Source organism: Triticum urartu, chromosome 2A (genome assembly GCF_056163025.1).
Source record: "Triticum urartu cultivar PI428250 chromosome 2A, HENAU_Tu73, whole genome shotgun sequence".
NCBI lineage: Eukaryota > Viridiplantae > Streptophyta > Magnoliopsida > Poales > Poaceae > Triticum > Triticum urartu.
Window position 1 is genome coordinate 110,090,389 of NC_141874.1, and position 18,160 is coordinate 110,108,548.

At 45.2% G+C, this 18,160-nt stretch overlaps 1 protein-coding gene across 1 annotated transcript; it reads left to right on the forward strand.

Moving 5' to 3' along the window:
* Positions 1-14,457: 14,457 nt before the first annotated feature.
* LOC147984147 (uncharacterized) lies at positions 14,458-16,683 on the forward strand. Its single transcript, XM_087540989.1, has one exon. It carries the CDS (start codon positions 14,458-14,460, stop codon positions 16,681-16,683), a length of 2,226 nt encoding a protein of 741 aa, XP_087397115.1.
* Positions 16,684-18,160: the final 1,477 nt, after the last annotated feature.

The window sequence follows — 18,160 nt, forward strand, 5'->3', positions numbered from 1 at the left end:
GTGGTCTTAGGCAAGGGGATCCACTATCACCATACTTATTCCTCTGTGTGGACGAAGCTTTGTCCTTGTTACTTAATGATGCTTTGGCAAAAGGGGTTATCCAAGATGTCCGACTAAACAGACACGCTCCAGGTATATCTCACCTTCTTTTTGCTGATGATAGTCTCCTATTTTTCAAGGGTAACTTGGATCAAGCTCTAAATATTGAAGGTATTTTGTTGGCTTATGAGGAGGGAACTAGCCAACTATTAAGTCCGGATAAATGCTCCATCTTATTTGGCAAAAAATGCTCTATGGAAGACCAAGTGTCCATCTTGGTTATCCTTAAAATCATGATCAATGGATTTGAGGATAAATATCTGGGCTTGCCTGTACCAGAAGGTTGTATGAAGGCGGGTAAGTTTCAATCCACCAAAGATAAAGCTCTCAAGCAGATTTCAGACTGGATTGAAAAATATGCTTCGGGCGGGGTGAAAGAAATGCAAATCAAGTCGGTCATTCAGGCTCTACCGGTTTATGCAATGGGTATTTTTAAATTCCCTACTTCACTATGTGAGGAGTTATCTCAGATTATCAGGAACTTTTGGTGGGGCGATGAAGAGAATAGGAAAAGAACACATTGGCTGGCTTGGGATAAGATGACAAGACCAAAAAGTGAAGGAGGTATGGGCTTTCGGGATCTTCGGCTGTTTAATCAAGCACTTTTGGCGAAACAAGCTTGGCGTCTATTGGTTTTTTCGAACTCTCTGTGCGCAAAGGTGATGAAAGCTAAATATTATCCTCATGGGCATCTTATTGACACGGTTTTCCCTCAAGCCACATCACTTTCTTGGCAAGGTATTATCCATGGCCTCAAACTGCTAAAAAAGGCATCATTTGGAGAGTGGTCGATGGGACTAGTATAAATATTTGGAGGGATAACTGGATACCTAGGGATTCTGGCCTACAAATTCCACTAAGAAGAATAGAACTAGGATCAAATGGGTGTCCGAGTTATTCTTGAGTGGGTCTAGGACATGGGATGAGTGAAGGAAATATGCCCTAGAGGCAATTATAAAGTTGTGAAGGAATGCAAGTGATAATTAATGAAGCCTTTGCAGCCATGCCAAGCTCCAAGGACCACATTCCTTGTGAAGGAATTGCTCTATGTGCCAAGGACTATATACATAATATTGATCAAAACCCTCAGTCCAATCAAGGGACACAACTCTGATGATGACGAACTTGTTGGCATAATGAAGAATCTGCTATTCAATATCATACATGGTATTCCTATCAACTACCACGATTTCTTCATGAGGACTTTGGCCAATGTAGCTCTGTCACCGTTTGAGTTGACGCCTTACGCTCCCTGGATTATGAGATTCATCCGATCAAGGTCTTCAATCAACTATAAGGCTGACTATCAAAATCATCTCAGCTACTTGCCGCCGATTGAAGTCCTCAAAAGGACTATTTCCTCAGCCGATGAGAAGGGCAAGGCTGCTGTCATTGATGAAGGCACTCGTTCATTAGATGGACAGTTTTGCAAGGCTGCATCATATTCCAACAATGACGACTCTGCCACACATGATACTGCCTCAAATGCTTCAAAGCAATATCCTCAAGCCACTGCTCCATGTGTGATGGCTGATCGTGCGCTTCTCCTTAGTCTTCATCAGAAGGTTGATTGCAACCACAAGTGGGTCAAGCGTTAGTTTGGTTCAATTCTTCAGAATATGACAATCACGCTGAACACTGTGAAGAAGAACCATTACTACCTGCATGAAGTTTTTGATCGCACTTGGGCCGTATTGCCTCACCTCTACGGTGAGGAAGATCTCAAGCAGATGGGCTTCAAACAGGACTTTGACTAGTCACAACCACCTTCGAAGAAATTCAAGAAGGTCAAAGTTCCTCATTTAGTCGCCAGCTCATATTCTTCATCACGCGAGACAGATGAAGCTGAAGATTTGAATGACACCGTCGCAGGCCCTACTCCAATGGACGACCCCAACAATGCTGGCGCTCCTCCATCGACGTCATGATGATATTCTTCAAGGGCGTTAGTCCTCATTTTTCGTCCCTTTTGGTCATTCGATGACAGGGGGAATTTGAGTTAGTCTTCAAGCGGGTCTCTATATATGGGCGTTTTTTGTTAAGTTACAACTCTCGCTCTTCTGAAGTGTTTGTTGGTCGAGTTGTAAACTTAAGTCCTATGGTGGTCTGATACTTTTGCTCTGTTTTCCGCATGCTATTTCCTCAAGTTCGTTAACGCACGCATGTTGATTTACATCAGTCACCATATTTCATCATGCATTTCAAATTCTTCATATCATATGTTAAATGCGTGTATGAATTACAAGATATAGGGGGAATCTCCATGATTCTACTCTACAATGTGCTTTTGCTATTCAAAGCAAATTCCTCACATATGCATATCTTCAGGGGGAGTTCTTCTATACCTTGCAATCAAATTCGTCAATATCAGTATTTACACTTCATATGTTTATCACCATTGAAAACTTAAACTATATTGCCATCAATCGCTAAAAGGGGGGGAGATTGTAAGTGCATCTAGTGCCCCTTAGTGATTTTGGTGTATTGAAGACTTATAGGTTAAGGGACTAATGCATCTGTGAGTGTACACGGGTCTATATGTCTATGAGGAGTTTGATATTTACGATGAAAGTCGACCCCTAAAAGTGAATGTCTTCAGCTGAAGACTTCGGTTTTCTTGAAGACTTTGAAAGTGAGAAATTGGTGCGACCTTGAAGACTTGATATTCATGCGAGGATTATGAAGCGTGAAGACTTTTATTTTCGTAGTTTTATTTTCTCTTTCTTGAGTCATAGGAAACACTGTACTGTTAAATGGGATTGAGGTAAAACTAAGGAAAAGTTTCCAAGTGATGCTCATCTAAAAATTCTACACCTACCCAATCCTTTCGAGTGAAGCCATTGGAAATCATACAGTTCAATGAATTTCTTCAGTGGCAAAGATGAGGATTTTCTGTTCTCTAAGGAATTTGTTCTGACTGAGGAGTTAGGAATTCGCCAGTGCGGATTGCCTACAAGTGAGGAACATGATAGCCCTGAGGAATTTGATACTCAAATATCCGACCGTTGTTGTGCTACGCGCCAGCTGTTCCAAAATATCTACCCACCTAACAGTCATATCATTAAAGGACATTTATGTCTTATCATGTCGGGTTGCTCCCTAGGCTATAAATAGCCACCCCCTACAACCACTAGTTGGTTGGCTGCTCTAAGAGAAACTCACACTTGTCACTGAGAGCATCCCATCCTCCGAGGACTTTGAGCGAAAATCATCAAGTGAGGAAAAACCCAAACCCAAACACCTACAAACCCAAAGTGATTGAGCATCACTGAAGAGATTGTTCCTGTGTGGAACCGGCGCTCGTTACCTCTGAGGACTGTGCATCCTCCAGACGGTTAGGCATCATGGTCTAGAGCATCCAAGAGGGAACTGTGGACCGCCGAGTGACCGAGTCTGTGAAGATTTGGAAGTCACCTGAAGACTTACCACGAGTGGTTGGGCGAGGTCTGTGTGATCTTACCTCAAGGAGAATATGGTGAGGACTGTGTGTCCAGGACTATGTGTCCTTAGGTTTAAATACCTAGCCGCTCCAACCAGACGCACGACTGTCACAGCAGTTGGAACTGGTCTACCAAATCATCGTCTTCACCAAGCTACTGGTTCTATTTCCTCAACCCTCTCATTTCCTCATTCTTGTGTTGAAGTACTTGATCGTTACTGTTTGAAGACTTTGACTGAAGGTTTTCTCAATTTCCTCAATCCTATTTCTTCAGTCACTTTGTCTTTAGCCCGCTTATCCTGTTTACACGCTACTTGTACTTTGTGCTTGTTTTCATTTTATCATGATAACTGTGCTACTACTCCGATAAACTTGCATCTCAGTACTTAATCCGCTGCTAAGTAGTTTGTTGCTTAGTTGAATTTCCTCGCCTAGAAATTCCTCAGTGATGAATTTGTAAAAATCGTCTATTCACCCCCCTCTAGTCGATATAATGCACTTTCAATCTTCCAAAAAAACTACTTGAGGCAGGTTTAAGTATGAAGCATTCTGAAGGCTAAACCTCCGGTCTTCTGGGGCGAAATATTTGTCCCAAACAACATGACACTGAATAGGTGTGTGTTTATTATGTAATCTAACTTTCTTGTTTTTGTAGCAACTCCAGTGGGTATTTTGTTGCAATTTTTACAAAACTGGGATGCTCACAGGTGCATATATATAGACTTTTTTATATTTTTCTTGCGCGGTTTTGATAGTCAAAGGTGCATATATGGGAGCAACTAGCTGCCGGTTACCCCTGGGGGGGGGGGGGTCCCAGCGGGCGCTCTGGGTGATTTGAGCTCGCGACATGTGGTGCGCCAAACCACCGCCATGTGTCACTTGCTGAGTGCACGCACGAAATAGCTTTTTAAAATTGATGCACACATTTTTGGGTCTTTAAAAAATGGATTTTGCAAAGCACGGTTGTGTTTCCAGTGAAGCGCGATTATGCTTTTAGTTTTTGGTTTTATAGACTTCCCTTTTTTGCGATTTGCGATTTTTGTTTCCAATTTGTTTGATTTAGTCTTTTTGGAAAAAAAAAGTATGTCCAAACCTATTAACATGGGATCTAGTTTTGAAGTGCTCGTCGCAGATATGCAGTTGTTAAAACGGTTCATTATTTGGACACACATTTTACGAGATAAAACATTTTGGAAAAAATGAATGAATGAAAAAACACAAAACTTTTTGGTTGCGACAAGTATCACACAATCAGCTAGCCATTTGTCAACACAAGAGAAGGTGCGAGTGATCTTTGCAAAGAATTCCCCTTATCAACTAGTGATTTTGTGCATATATTGGTGAGAGGAAAATCGAGACAAGCATCTTTTTCAGCACATCTAGACAAAGCATTTATGGGGGTTTTTTGTGTGTGGGTGGAACAAGCATATATCGTGTGTTTTTTTAGGGGAAGCATATATAGGTTGTTTTTCTAGATCAAGGGATGCATACATAGGTTGAAAACATAAAGTAGAACACCTGCACCCAGGCCCTTCCTATCTAGTCATCCATTCTGCACATAGCCATTCGTGCAAATACATTTCTCCTTTTTGTTTCTCTCCCATAAAACATGTTTTAAATTCAAACCTTTGCAGCGTGGCAAAGTTTTCTATTTAGAATCTAAGATAAATCTTTCAGATTTTTTTTTCAAATATAAATATACAAATTATGATTTTCTAGATTAAAAAAAAATCATATTTTGTATATTTATGTTTGACAAAAATTTCTGAAAGTTTTATCCTAGATTCTAGATAAAAAGCTTTGCCACGCTGCAAAGGTTTGAATTTCAAGACATGTTCTGTGTGAGAGAAACAAAAAAGAGAAAATTTTATACTCTCTCTGTTTTTTTAGTCTGCATATAAGATTTGATCAAAGTCAAACTTTGTCAACTTTGACTAAGTTTATAGAAAAAAAATATCAAGATTCACAATGTGATATCAATATTGTTAGATGCATCATGAAATTAATTTTCATACCATATAGCTTTAGTATTGTAGATGTTGATATTTTTTCCAATAAAGTTGGTCAAACTTTACAAAGTTTGACTTTGACTAAAGCTTATATGCAGACTAAAAAGAAACGAAGGGAGTATAGAAAGTTAGTTGTGTTACACATATCTTAAAGCAATATTGAATAGCCAGAATATCAGGACCCGGGTACAGATGTTCTAAAAATCCACACTCATACATAGGTGGTTTACTAGCAGGCAGTGTCCAGCCCGTGAGTTTCTAAACTGGGCTGTCGCCCCAGTGCCACATACCACGCGAAGCACCAATAAGGGAGCATCAAGGGGCTGCCGCTCCATTCAACAGCCAGGCAATTCAGCAGGTGTTGTGGGGCGGCCGTGTGGGGCGGACACGATCAACCTCAAGGCAGGGACTGGACGGAGCTGGACGATGTGCTCACAGTTGGGCCAGTTTTTTTTTTTTTTGACAGTACACAGTTGGGCCAGTTAACCTCAAGCGGCAGAAGCAGATTTGAAATTTTTTGTAAGGTTTCACCGATTCGAGTCTAATGGGCTCTTGATTTGTAGGATTATTTTTTTGACCCACAAACCGTGGAACAATAGTTTCAAGGTATATTTTTATATAATTATAAACAGTATGTTACAAAGAAACAGGAGAAAAATAGAAGGAAAATAGAAAAGCTAGAAAAAGTATTTAACCAATGGCTGCTCTGGAAATGAAAAACATGATTTGAAATTGGATATGGCTAGATCTCAGTCGACTTAGGTTTAACCAAGTTTCGGTCAGATGAAATAGCATGCAAAGAGAAAAAGGAAGAAAAATGTGCGGATCTCAGTGAAAAATCTCACAATATAGCATCGACCAAGACATAACGAAGTTTCAGTCTACTGAGATTTACCAAGACTGTATAAATATTGTTATCTATCCACTGACGAGTAGTGGTTGAAGATTTATGAAGTGCACCGAGGAGGCCGGTGTGATGGCTTGCTTCATGTTGCTACGACGCAATGACGGACGTCTTTCTTTTAGCTTAGTTGCCTCTATTTTGAATGGAATCCTATATATGTAAGAGATTTATTTTCACTATCTTATTTATTTTGACATGTAAGTTGTCCATATCATCAAGTAGCTCCATCAAATAGTTGACTATCACTTACTCCCACTAGTAGAAAACAGGGTTTTGGTTCGGGCCTGGCCAGCCCATTAGTCCCGGTTTTTCACGAACCGGGACTCATGGGGAGCATTAGTCCCGGTTCATGAGTCCAGGGGGCCGGCCAGGGCCTCGTGGGCATTGGTCCCGGTTTGTCTGGATCCATTTGTTCCGGTTCTAGACACGAACCGGGACCAACGGGCCGCGCTCCTGGCCCACAACCATTGATATCGGTTCGTGCCTAGAACCGGTACAGAATGGGGGTCTTTAGTCTCGGTTCCTGCCACGAACCGGGACAAATAAGTTGCCTATATATACTCCCTCGCCGGCGAGCAGAGCAGTCCACACTGCTCTGTTTTTTGGCCGGCGTGGGGAGGGCATTTGAGTGCTCTAGCTCACCTTCTATGCACATGAGGTGTTCGATGAAATGCTCGAGCCACACTAGTTAAGCTTTCTCCTCTCGAAGCTCGACCTCGGAGCTCCATTTTTCCCGAGATTTGTCTAGATTTAGCAGTCCGTCAAGCCCCGTCCCCATTTTCACCGCCGTCGATCGCCCGCGCCGATCTCGTCGCCGGCACCATTGTGGTGAGCCTCTTATTCTTATCTTCTTTCTGATTTTTTTACTTTAGATACATACTTGTCTGATTTTCTTACTTTAGATTGATACTTGTCTGATTTTTTACTTTTGACACACATAATTATATATAATGCACGCAGATGAACCGGCAATGGATGTATGGTGACAGACACACCTCCGAGTACATTAAGGGTGTGCATAATTTTCTCGAAGTGGCTGAGGCAAACAAGCAGAATGGTTTTATATGTTATCAATGCCCTATATGTGGGAATACGAAGTCTTACTCTAACCGGAAAATCCTTCACATCCACCTGCTTTATAAGGGTTTCATACCATACTATAATGTTTGGACAAAGCACGGAGAAACAGGGGTTATGATGGAAGACAACGAAGAAGAAGAGGATGATGACAACTATGTGCCCCCTGAATACGGTGATGCTGCAACGGGGGGAGCTGCTGAAGATCAAGAGGAACGAGACGATGTGCCCGATGATGCTGCAACGGGGGAAGCTGCTGAAGATCAAGAGGAACCAGACGATGTGCCCGATGATGATGATCTCCGCCGGGTCATTGTCGATGCAAGGACGCAATGCGAAAGTCAAAAGGAGAAGCTGAAGTTCGATCGCATGCTAGAGGATCACAAAAAAGAGTTATACCCCAATTACGAAGATGGCAACACAAAGCTCGGTACCGTACTGGAATTGCTGCAGTGGAAGGCAGAGAATGCTGTGGCTGACAAAGGATTTGAGAAGCTACTGAAAATATTGAAGAAGAAGCTTTCAAAGGATAACGAATTGCCTGACAGTATGTACACAGCAAAGAAGGTCGTATGCCCTCTAGGATTGGAGGTGCAGAAGATACATGCATGCCCTAATGATTGCATCCTCTACCGCGGTGCGTACGAGGATTTGAATGCATGTCCGGTATGCGGTGCATTGCGGTATAAGATCAGACGGAATGACCCTAGTGATGTTGACGGCGAGCCCCGCAGGAAGAGGGTTCCTATGAAGGTGATGTGGTATGCTCCTATAATACCACAGTTGAAACAACTGTTCATAAACGAAGAGCATGCCAAGTTGATGCGATGGCACAGTGAGGACCGTAAGAAAGACGGGAAGTTGAGAGCACCCGCTGACGGGTCACAGTGGAGAAAAATCAAGAGAGAGTACTGGGCTGAGTTTGCACGTGACCTAAGGAACGTATGGTTTGGTTTAAGCGCCGATGGCATTAATCTTTTCGGGGAGCAGAGCAGCAATCACAGCACCTGGCCCGTGACTCTTTGTATGTATAACCTTCCTCCTTGGATGTGCATGAAGCGAAAGTTCATTATGATGCCAGTTCTCATCCAAGGCCCTAAGCAACCCGACAACGACATTGATGTGTACCTAAGACCATTAGTTGAAAAAAATTTACAGCTGTGGAATGGAAATGGTGTACGTGCGCGGGATGAGCACAAACAGGAGGAATTTAACCTGCATGTGTTGCTGTTTGTAACCATCAACGATTGGCCCGCTCAGTAACCTTGCAGGACAGACAAACAAGGGATACCACGCATGCATTCATTGTTTAGCTGACACCGAAAGTATATAGCTGGACAAATGCAGGAAGAATTTGTACCTGGGCCATTGTCGATTTCTTCCGACCAACCATCAATGTCGAAAGAAAGGCAAGCATTTCAAAGGCGAGGCAGATCACCGTAAGAAGGCCGCCATGCGTACCGGTGATCACGTATTTGCTATGGTAAATGATTTACACGTAATCTTTGGAAAGGGTCCCGGCGGACTAGCTGTTCCGAATGACACTGAGGGACGTGCACCCATGTGGAAGAAGAAATCTATATTTTGGGACCTACCCTACTAGAAAGACCTAGAGGTCCGCTCTTCGATCGACGTGATACACGCGACGAAGAACCTTTGCGTGAACCTACTAGGCTTCTTGGGCGTGTATGGGAAGACAAAAGATACAGCTGAGGCACGGGAGGACCTGCAACGTTTGCACGAAAAAGACGGCATGCCTCCAAAGCAGTATGAAGGTCCTGCCAGCTACACTCTTACCAAAGAAGAGAAGGAAATCTTCTTTGAATGCTTGCTTAGTATGAAGGTCCCGACTGGCTTCTCGTCGAATATAAAGGGAATAATAAATATGCCAGAGAAAAAGTTCCAGAACCTAAAGTCTCATGACTGCCACGTGATTACGACGCAACTGCTTCCGGTTGCATTGAGGGGGCTTCTACCGGAAAACGTCCGATTAGCCATTGTGAATCTATGTGCATTTCTCAATGCAATCTCTTAGAAGGTGATCGATCTAGAAATCATGCCAAGGCTAAGGAGTGATGTGGTGCAATGTCTTATCATTTCGAGCTGGTGTTCCCACCATCCTTCAATATCATGACGCACGTCCTAGTTCATCAAGTTGACGAGATTGTCATTCTGGGCCCCTATTTCTACATAATATGTACCCCTTTGAGAGGTTCATGGGAGTCCTAAAGAAATATGTCCGTAACCGCGTTAGGCCAGAAGGCAGCATCTCCATGGGCCATCAAACAGAGGATGTCATTATGTTTTGTGTTGACTTCATTCCTGGCTTTAAGAAGATAGGTCTCCTGTAACACCGCGTATGTAAGCTGCCATATTTGTATTCCAACTCTTGCCATTTCCGGCACTAAGTTATGTTATTTCCTCATTGTCGGGTTTTGTCTCCGTGTTGTTTTGTCTTTGTCATGCATATCATATCATGTCATCATGTGCATTGCATTTGCATATGTGCTCGTCTCATGCATCCGAGCATTTTCCCCGTTGTCCGTTTTGCATTCCGGCGCTCCTATGTCCTCCGGTGTCCCTTTCTATCTCTTTTCACGTGCGGGTGTTAAACGTTTTCGGATTGGACCGAGACTTTCCATGCAGCCTTGGTTTACTACCGGTAGACCGCCTGTCAAGTTTCGTGCCATTTGGACTTTGTTTGATACTCCAACGGTTAACCGAAGGACCGAGAAGGCCTCGTGTGTGTTGCAGCCCAACACCTCTCCAAAGTGGCCCAAAACCCACCTAAACCTCCTCCATCATCTAGATCGTTCGATCACGATCGCGTGGCCGAAAACCGTGCTCAATTTGGAGTCTCCTAGCTCCCTCTACTAGACACTCCATCGAAAATTCCGGATCCATTCCACCCCTAACCTAGCCCCTTCCTCTCCGCGTGCCGGACAACGTCCGGGCCGTGCCGGACAACCGCACCGCCGCCACTCCCGTCGCGCCATGTGGCAGGCGCCCACATCGCCACCGCCGGCCCGCGTGGGCCCGAGGGGAGCCCTTCCAGCCCGGCTCCCCCGTGCGCCGCCCGTGCCTCCGCCCGAGAGGCCGCGCTGTGCCTCCACTCTCCTCTCCGCCGCGTCGCCGCCCGCCCGGCTCCGCTGCCCGCGCGCCACCTCGGCCCCGGAACGCCGACCTCGCTCCCCCCCGCAGCTCCAGCCACCGCCACCAACTTCGGTGAACAGTAACTCCGGCGAGTGCCTCGAAGTTCGTGCCCGGATCCAGATCTGGAATTCGGAGGTTGACTTTTGCTCTAACCCTAGATATTTTTGGCATTCTTCTTCATGTCATAACTCTGCATCCGTGCTCCATTTTGGGCGTATAGCATATCAAATTGTTCGTCTCGACGAGTACTTCATTTCATCTAATTGCATCATGTTCATTTGAGCTCATCTTGATGTCCTAAATGCTGTTGTAAGAGTGCTAGTTTCTGTTAGTTTCAGCTTATTATCGGCAATTGGTCATTTGTCATTTTTGCCATGATTGATCTGTGCCTCCTATGAACTTGAGCCCTACATGTGTTTTGAAGTATGCCATGCTATCTTTACAGGGGTGTATGCCATGTATTTTTGTGATCCTTGTGGTGACTAGCACAAGCATGCAAAGTAGCTCTCGTAATGTTGCTGATTTCAGGGACTTAGAAATATTCTAAGTCTTTGCATGTCATTATTTTTATGCCATGTGTTCTTGTTGCTACAGAGTGATCCATGCCTCTTTTGAGCATGATCAGTAAGGATGTTTTGTAGATATTGTGGTGCTCTATCCATCCATGTCTTTGTTTGCAATTATGGAGCACCCTAACTTGAGTCAATCGAGCTCTACTTTTGCTATAAAATATTCCAGGCAGAATGTTTACATGTTAAGCATTTTTGCCGAGGTTGTTGTAGTTGATCCATGCATGCTATGATGTTTCTCTTGCCATGTTTAGATTCTATGACATGCCTACTTGCTGGGTGTATGGTTAGTTTGTCATGCAATGTCTTGTGGTGAGTGCATCGAGCTCGTAAAGATGCCTACTTAATACCTGTTTTGCCATGTTCCAGTTTTCTACTAAGTCTGAATCTGTTAACGATAATTGCTATGTTCACATGGTTGCCATTGTATTTTGTGATCCCTTTTGGCTTATGGTCAGTAAGGGACTTTTGTTGTATGCTTTGAGTAGCTTCATGCCATGCCTTGCTTTGTCATGATATGTTCCTGTAGCATGTTGTTATCTTTCTCTAAACATTGCTTCCTGATGTTAAATTCCTGGCATGTTGTTATTTCACTAAGTCTGTAACCTGATATCTTTTGCACTTTTGCCATGCTTGTTTGAACCTGCTATTGAGTGAATTAGCCGTAGCTCAGTGTTCATCTTTTGTCAAGCATCTTGAGTGGATCCCTGCCATGTATTTTGTTGCTATGTTGGAGTGATGCAGCTTGTTGTTCTTGATGCATATAGATGGCCTCGTGCTGTTAATCGCAAATCGGTGCCATATTTGTTTTGCTTGTCATTTGCAAACCGTGCATCCGATTCCGGTGATCTTTATATCCATTTTGACCGAAATCAACTCCTCTTTCCAGCGGCACTCTTGGTTTTCCAAGTTGAGGCCAGGTTCAATATTTTCTTTGCAAAACATGCATATGCATCGCATATCACATCCCGCATATCATGCCATGTTTTGCATCATGTTGCTTGTGCATTGCACGTGGTTGATTGTGTCTCCATTTGCTTGTTGTTCTTGCTTGGGTAGAGTCGGGAGACGAGTATGTGATCGAGGAGCCCGTTGAGTACGTTTATGAGGATCAAGCTAACGTCAACTCGGAGAACTTTGCAGGCAAGATGACCATACCCTCGAAATCGCTTCTATCTTTGCTTGCTAGATGCTCGCTCTTTTGCTATGCCTATGCTACGATACCTACCACTTGCTTATCATGCCTCCCATATTGCCATGTCAAACCTCTAACCCTCCTTGTCCTAGCAAACCGTTGTTTGGCTATGTTACCGCTTTGCTCAGCCCCTCTTATAGCGTTGCTAGTTGCAGGTGAAGATTGGAGTTTGTTCCTTGTTGGAACATGTTTATTGTTGGGATATCATTATATTACCTTGTTTACTTAAATGCACCTATATACTTGGTAAAGTGTGGAAGGCTCGGCTTTATGCCTGGTGTTTTGTTCCACTCTTGCCGCCCTAGTTTGTTGGAAATTCGCCCACAGGATTGATCACATCAAATCACAACGAACACACGCGCACAAAAACTTTTGCCAAGGGCCCTTGTCGTGCCCTCTTTTCTCTTTATTGATCTTTCTGATTTTCTCACATGGTACAATCTCATGGCCTAGCCGTGTATATATATGCAAAAACATAACCGACGCAAAATCACCTAACCTACTCGTACACGACATCCTACTACTACTCGGACTAGGACACAAACTAGTAATCAATCTTATATGCCTATTACCATGGCATGCAAGCCAATCCGACAGCTCCTTCCTTTCTAATTATACGGCCACGTCCTAGTACGAATCCTAACGGGACTAAGACTAGAACCTCTCACGTGCTTAGCACTTGACCAACTTTAGTTTGGATTACTCCAACATTCACCCCCTAATCCAAACATCCAACAATTTACACGAACGAGACACGCAGACGATCATCTGTTCATCTTGTCACGCTAGCTGTCTCCGATGACACAACTTACCGGACCACAACTTCGTTCTTCTGCAACGATGACCACCACTTCATCAACATCGCTTTCATGCCGACTTATAGACTGAAATCAACGATTACATGGACTACCAGCCACGCTGCCACATCTTAGCGTGCTACATGCAGACTAAATGCATAGCCTCATGCAGGAACTCAACTTAACCGGTGCGCGTCCTCTTCACATTGATCTTCATCTTCTCGTCGACTACTTGCACACGGGGAGACACATCTATTCACCCGCCTCATCTTCACTTCGTCTATTTGTCGTTGGTGCCATAACTTACCAAACGACACCTCCTGTCCAGCGGCAACGCAACTCGCCATATACGTGCAACTCAACTTCTCTGTATATGAACTCGCCGGAACTCCTTGATCACGAACGGAAACGCAAGGCACAATTTCATTTTTCCATCCGCTCTCATTCTCAATTCTCCTTCGCCAGTGACGCATCTCAACTGCAACAGAAGATTCACACACCTGAGCTCTTGGATGCACCTTAGAAGAACTCATGTGCACAACTTGACGACATCTCGCAACTTTGTCGCCTCTTCCTCGCTCCCCCTGAACGACGATCTTGACGAGATCTTCTAGTACCGCACCTCGGCACAACCGCTCCCGTCAACGATCTCCTTCCCCTCGTCATTGTACCACCCAATGACTATATGGCCCGCCCCGAGGCACTAGTCGGGTCGCCACCCCGGGGCAAGCGCGGCTTCAAATCGACCTAGCTCTGATACCAAATGTTGGAGTAATCCAAACTGAAGTTGGTCAAGTGCTAAGCATGTGAGAGGTTCTAGTCTTAGTCCCATTAGGATTCGTACTAGGACGTGGCCGTATAATTAGAAAGGAAGGAGCTGTCGGATTGGCTTGCATGCCATGGTAATAGGCATGTAAGATTGGTTACTAGTTTGTGTCCTAGTCCGAGTAGTAGTAGGATGTCGTGTACGAGTAGGTTAGGTGATTTTGCGTCGGTTATGTTTTTGCATATATATATATATACACGGCTAGGCCGTGAGATTGTACCATGTGAGAAAATCAGAAAGATAAATAAAGTGAAAAGAGGGCACGACAAGGGCCCTTGGTAAAAGTTTTTGTGCGCGTGTGTTCGTTGTGATTTCATGTGATCGATCCTGTGGGCGAATTTCCAACAATTGGTATCAGAGCAAGGTTGATCTTCTAGTAACGGAGGATCATGGCGGATGACGAGAAGACCAAGCAGCTGGCGGAGTACTCCGGTGCGGCAAAAGTATTTGCTGCTCCGGCGAGTTCGTCGTATCCACGGTTTGATCGCGAGAAATTCGGGGTCTGGAAGGCCCTCATGGAGTGTGGACTCCGCGCCAACGAGCTATGGGATGCGGTGGATCCCGGAGGCGACGCGTTCAAGAAGGAGGGAGCCGAGCACCGGAAGGATTGGCAGGCGGCGTCGGCGATTTACTCGGTGATGCCGATGGATGTCCTCCAGCACCTAATCGCCAAAGCAACGGCGAAGGAGGTGTGGGATACGCTGAAGCTCATGTTCGAGGGACACACCCGTGTCCAGCAAGCCAATCTCCAAACTCTCCTAAGGAACTATGAGACTTTGGTCATGGGCAACAATGAGTCCGTGGATGCGTTCGCTTCACGGGTGGCTACTCTCGTCAATCGGATCCGCGCGCTTGGAGAAAACCTCACGGAGACCTCGGTTGTCCGACGGTTCTTACGCGCGGCCCCTCCCCGGTACCTGCAAATTTTCACAGCGATCGAACAGTCCGTTGATCTCGCAACTCTCTCCATCGACGATCTTGTCGGACGGTACAAGGCTCACAATGAGCGGATGCGGTACAGTCTTGGGGACGGGAGGAACGACGAGCTTGTGATGCTCACAAGGGTGCAGTGGGTTGCTTTGACAAAGGAAAAGCAAGGCGGATCCATGGGCAGCAGCAAGAAGAAGGGGAAGCAGTGTTCGGTGAGAAAGAACTTCGCCGACTCGGATGTCGACTTAGACGATGAGGCTGCACCACCACCGAGAAGAAAGTTTGACATCAGGAAAGTGAGATGTTATAATTGTGGCCTCCTCGGCCACTTCAAGGCTGACTGCGAGGAAGCACCGAAGCAGAAGGCGCTCATTGCCCAGCAAGGAGATGATGGTGACATGATGTTAATGAGCGAACTCGTGGACGAGGAGGATCCAGACTCACAAGTGTTGACTAAAGAAATTGTCGAGCTTGCGGAAGAAAAATTTTGCCATCAAGATTATGGTTCGGAAACTCGTGTCGAAGCTACAGATGCGGAGGGTGATTCCGAAATTTATGTCGATGTTACGGGCATAAGTGCCAACTTTGCTGGAGCAGATGCAGCAATAGCTGCGTGTGCTCGACCATGGAGAAGCAGTCTTAGTGTTGGTCAACTGGAGAAGAGGTCCGTAGGTGACCGGAAGAGGGACACAAAAGTTTTGACTCCAGACAAAGTCGTGGCGTCAGAAGACCACGACACGAGCCAGACAAGTGAGGTTCCGCCAGGAGGAAACGATGTGCGGCGAGATGTGTTGCTCGGACCAGGAGAGCGTTGGGCGTACATGACGCTTGAAACGGCAAGGAGCAATGTTGCGTCCATGGTGTCAGGTAGCCTGGTGAGCACGGGCATCGCGTCAGATGCCACGACACGGGACGTGACAGCAAAGCCCGCTACATTCCACACGTCAGGAAGGAGCGTTGCCCTCTCAGCGAGCGCGCTTGGCAGCCTAGTTGCTGGAGTTGAAGACGGCAACACAGCCACAACCCAAGGTAGAAGTAGTACGTACAAGGAATGTACAGTAGCTCTACAAGGAAACTCACCACCACGTGAAAGCCTATTAGATGGGCTAGAAGGAGCAGGTGCGCTGGAAAGGACCCCGGCTGCACCAACAAAATCATCAGCAGTGCAAGAAGTTAATTTTGCACTTGCGTCACCTGCGTTGGTACAGGAGAAAAGGACACACTCATCTACAACTGATCATCTACAGCCGGTGTTACACCCATATCCGGAGACAACTCTTCGGATGCTTGACCCGGTAAAAGTGAAAGGGAGTGGACGACGGTGTCTAGCAAGCACCGAGGAACCGGCAGAATTTGTGGACGCAAATATGAAGGAGTGTTGGCATCACGCTATGAAAGAAGAGTTGGGGTCGATCCATGACAATAATTCATGGGAGCTTGTGGATCTTCCCAACAATGAAAAGGCTATGAAGCTCAAGTGGGAATTTAAGGTCAAGAAAGATGTTGAAGGATGCATGAAGCACAACGCAATGTTTGTAGCCAAAGAGTATGTGCAAGAGAAAGGTGTCGACTTCGAAGAAGTGTTCGTTCCCATTGCAAAGATGGAGTCGGTGAGATTACTCATCGCCCTCGCGGCTCAGGAATCATGGAAAGTGCATCACATGGATGTAAACTCCGTGTTTTGAACGGCAAGATAGAAGGATATGTGTATGTTAATCAACCACCGGGTTTCATCAAAGAGGGAGAAGAGCACAAGGTACTGAACTTACACAAAATCTTGTATGGGCTATGTCAAGGACCTCGGGAGTGGAACATCAAACTTGATCGAACATTGATTTCTCTTGGATTTGAGAAAGCCCCACTAGAGCATGCAATGTACAAGAGAGGTGAAGGAAGGGATCGTCTACTAGTTGGCATCTACGTCGACGACCTATTAATTACCGGAGCAGATGAAGAGGTGATTGCAAAGTTCAAGCTACAAATGAAGGAGCTTTTCAAGATGGATGATCTTGGTATTTTGAGTTACTACCTCAGGATGGAGGAACATCAAAAACCGGAGGGGATCACACTATGCCAGGAGGTATACACAAGGAAGGTACTTCAAAGCCATGGCATGAAAGATTGCAATCCAGTTGATGCTTCAATGAAACCTCGTCTTGAGCTAAGCAAGAAGAGCAAAGCACCCACAGTTGATGCAATAGAGTATATTGCGGCTGCAGCTGCGATGTGTCAAGGTGTGTGGCTAGGAAGGCTACACGGTGATCTCATGGATCAAGATCCGGAACAAGTGGTGCTCAATGTTGATGGAAAGTCTACAATTTTTCTACGCGAAGAACCAGTGTGGCGTGATAGGAGCTAGCACATTGATACGATATATCATTACATAAAGGACTGTGTGGAAGAAGCTAAATGAAGGTCAACTACGTTTGCACCGGTGATCAACTGGCAGATATGCTAACCAAGTCTTTGGACTGAGAGAAGTTCTTGGAGATACAAAGAAGGATCGGCGTCGGAGCTGTAACGTAACGACGTCGTGTTTAGGGGGGTGAATGTTGGTGTTAAACACAGACGTAAAGTTCTAGAGACATACGTTGTTACATGTATGTGTTCTTGTCCGTATAGGACTCGTGTTAGACACCGAGTAGGCTAGCTCCTGATAGTTGGCTGCTATATATATGTGTGCACGCACCCCTTGTAAACAGTACCATGGTTTGTGAATCAATACAGATCAAACAGGGATGATACGTTCCTGTGGCAATCAGCCCAGTCTTGCGTGCGTGCATTGTTCTCCGGCCGTCCGGCCGCTGTTTATGTGTGTGTATTATTGACATTGGTTACAGTATATTCACATAGATCGATCAGGAGCAGATCGATCAGGAGCAGACTAGCTAGAGGAAGCTAGCTTTGCGCACGGTGTAGCTCGGCATAAAAGTAATTCGTCGAGTTCAGCCAGCAAGTTTCTTCGTCGTTGTTCGTCGTCGGTCATCGCCGTCGCCGGAAAGTACTCGGCGACGCTATCTGGGCCAACATAGTTTCCGTCATACCGGTGTTATGTTCCTTGATTTTGCATTCCTTACACGGTTGGGTTATAATGGGAACCCCTTGACAGTTCTCTTTAAATAAAACTCCTCCAGCAAGGCCCAACCTTGGTTTTACCATTTG

Excerpts from the sequence above, each read along its gene's own strand:
- LOC147984147 (XM_087540989.1), top strand. The coding sequence starts at position 14,458 with ATGGCGGATGACGAGAAGACCAAGCAGCTGGCGGAGTACTCCGGTGCG.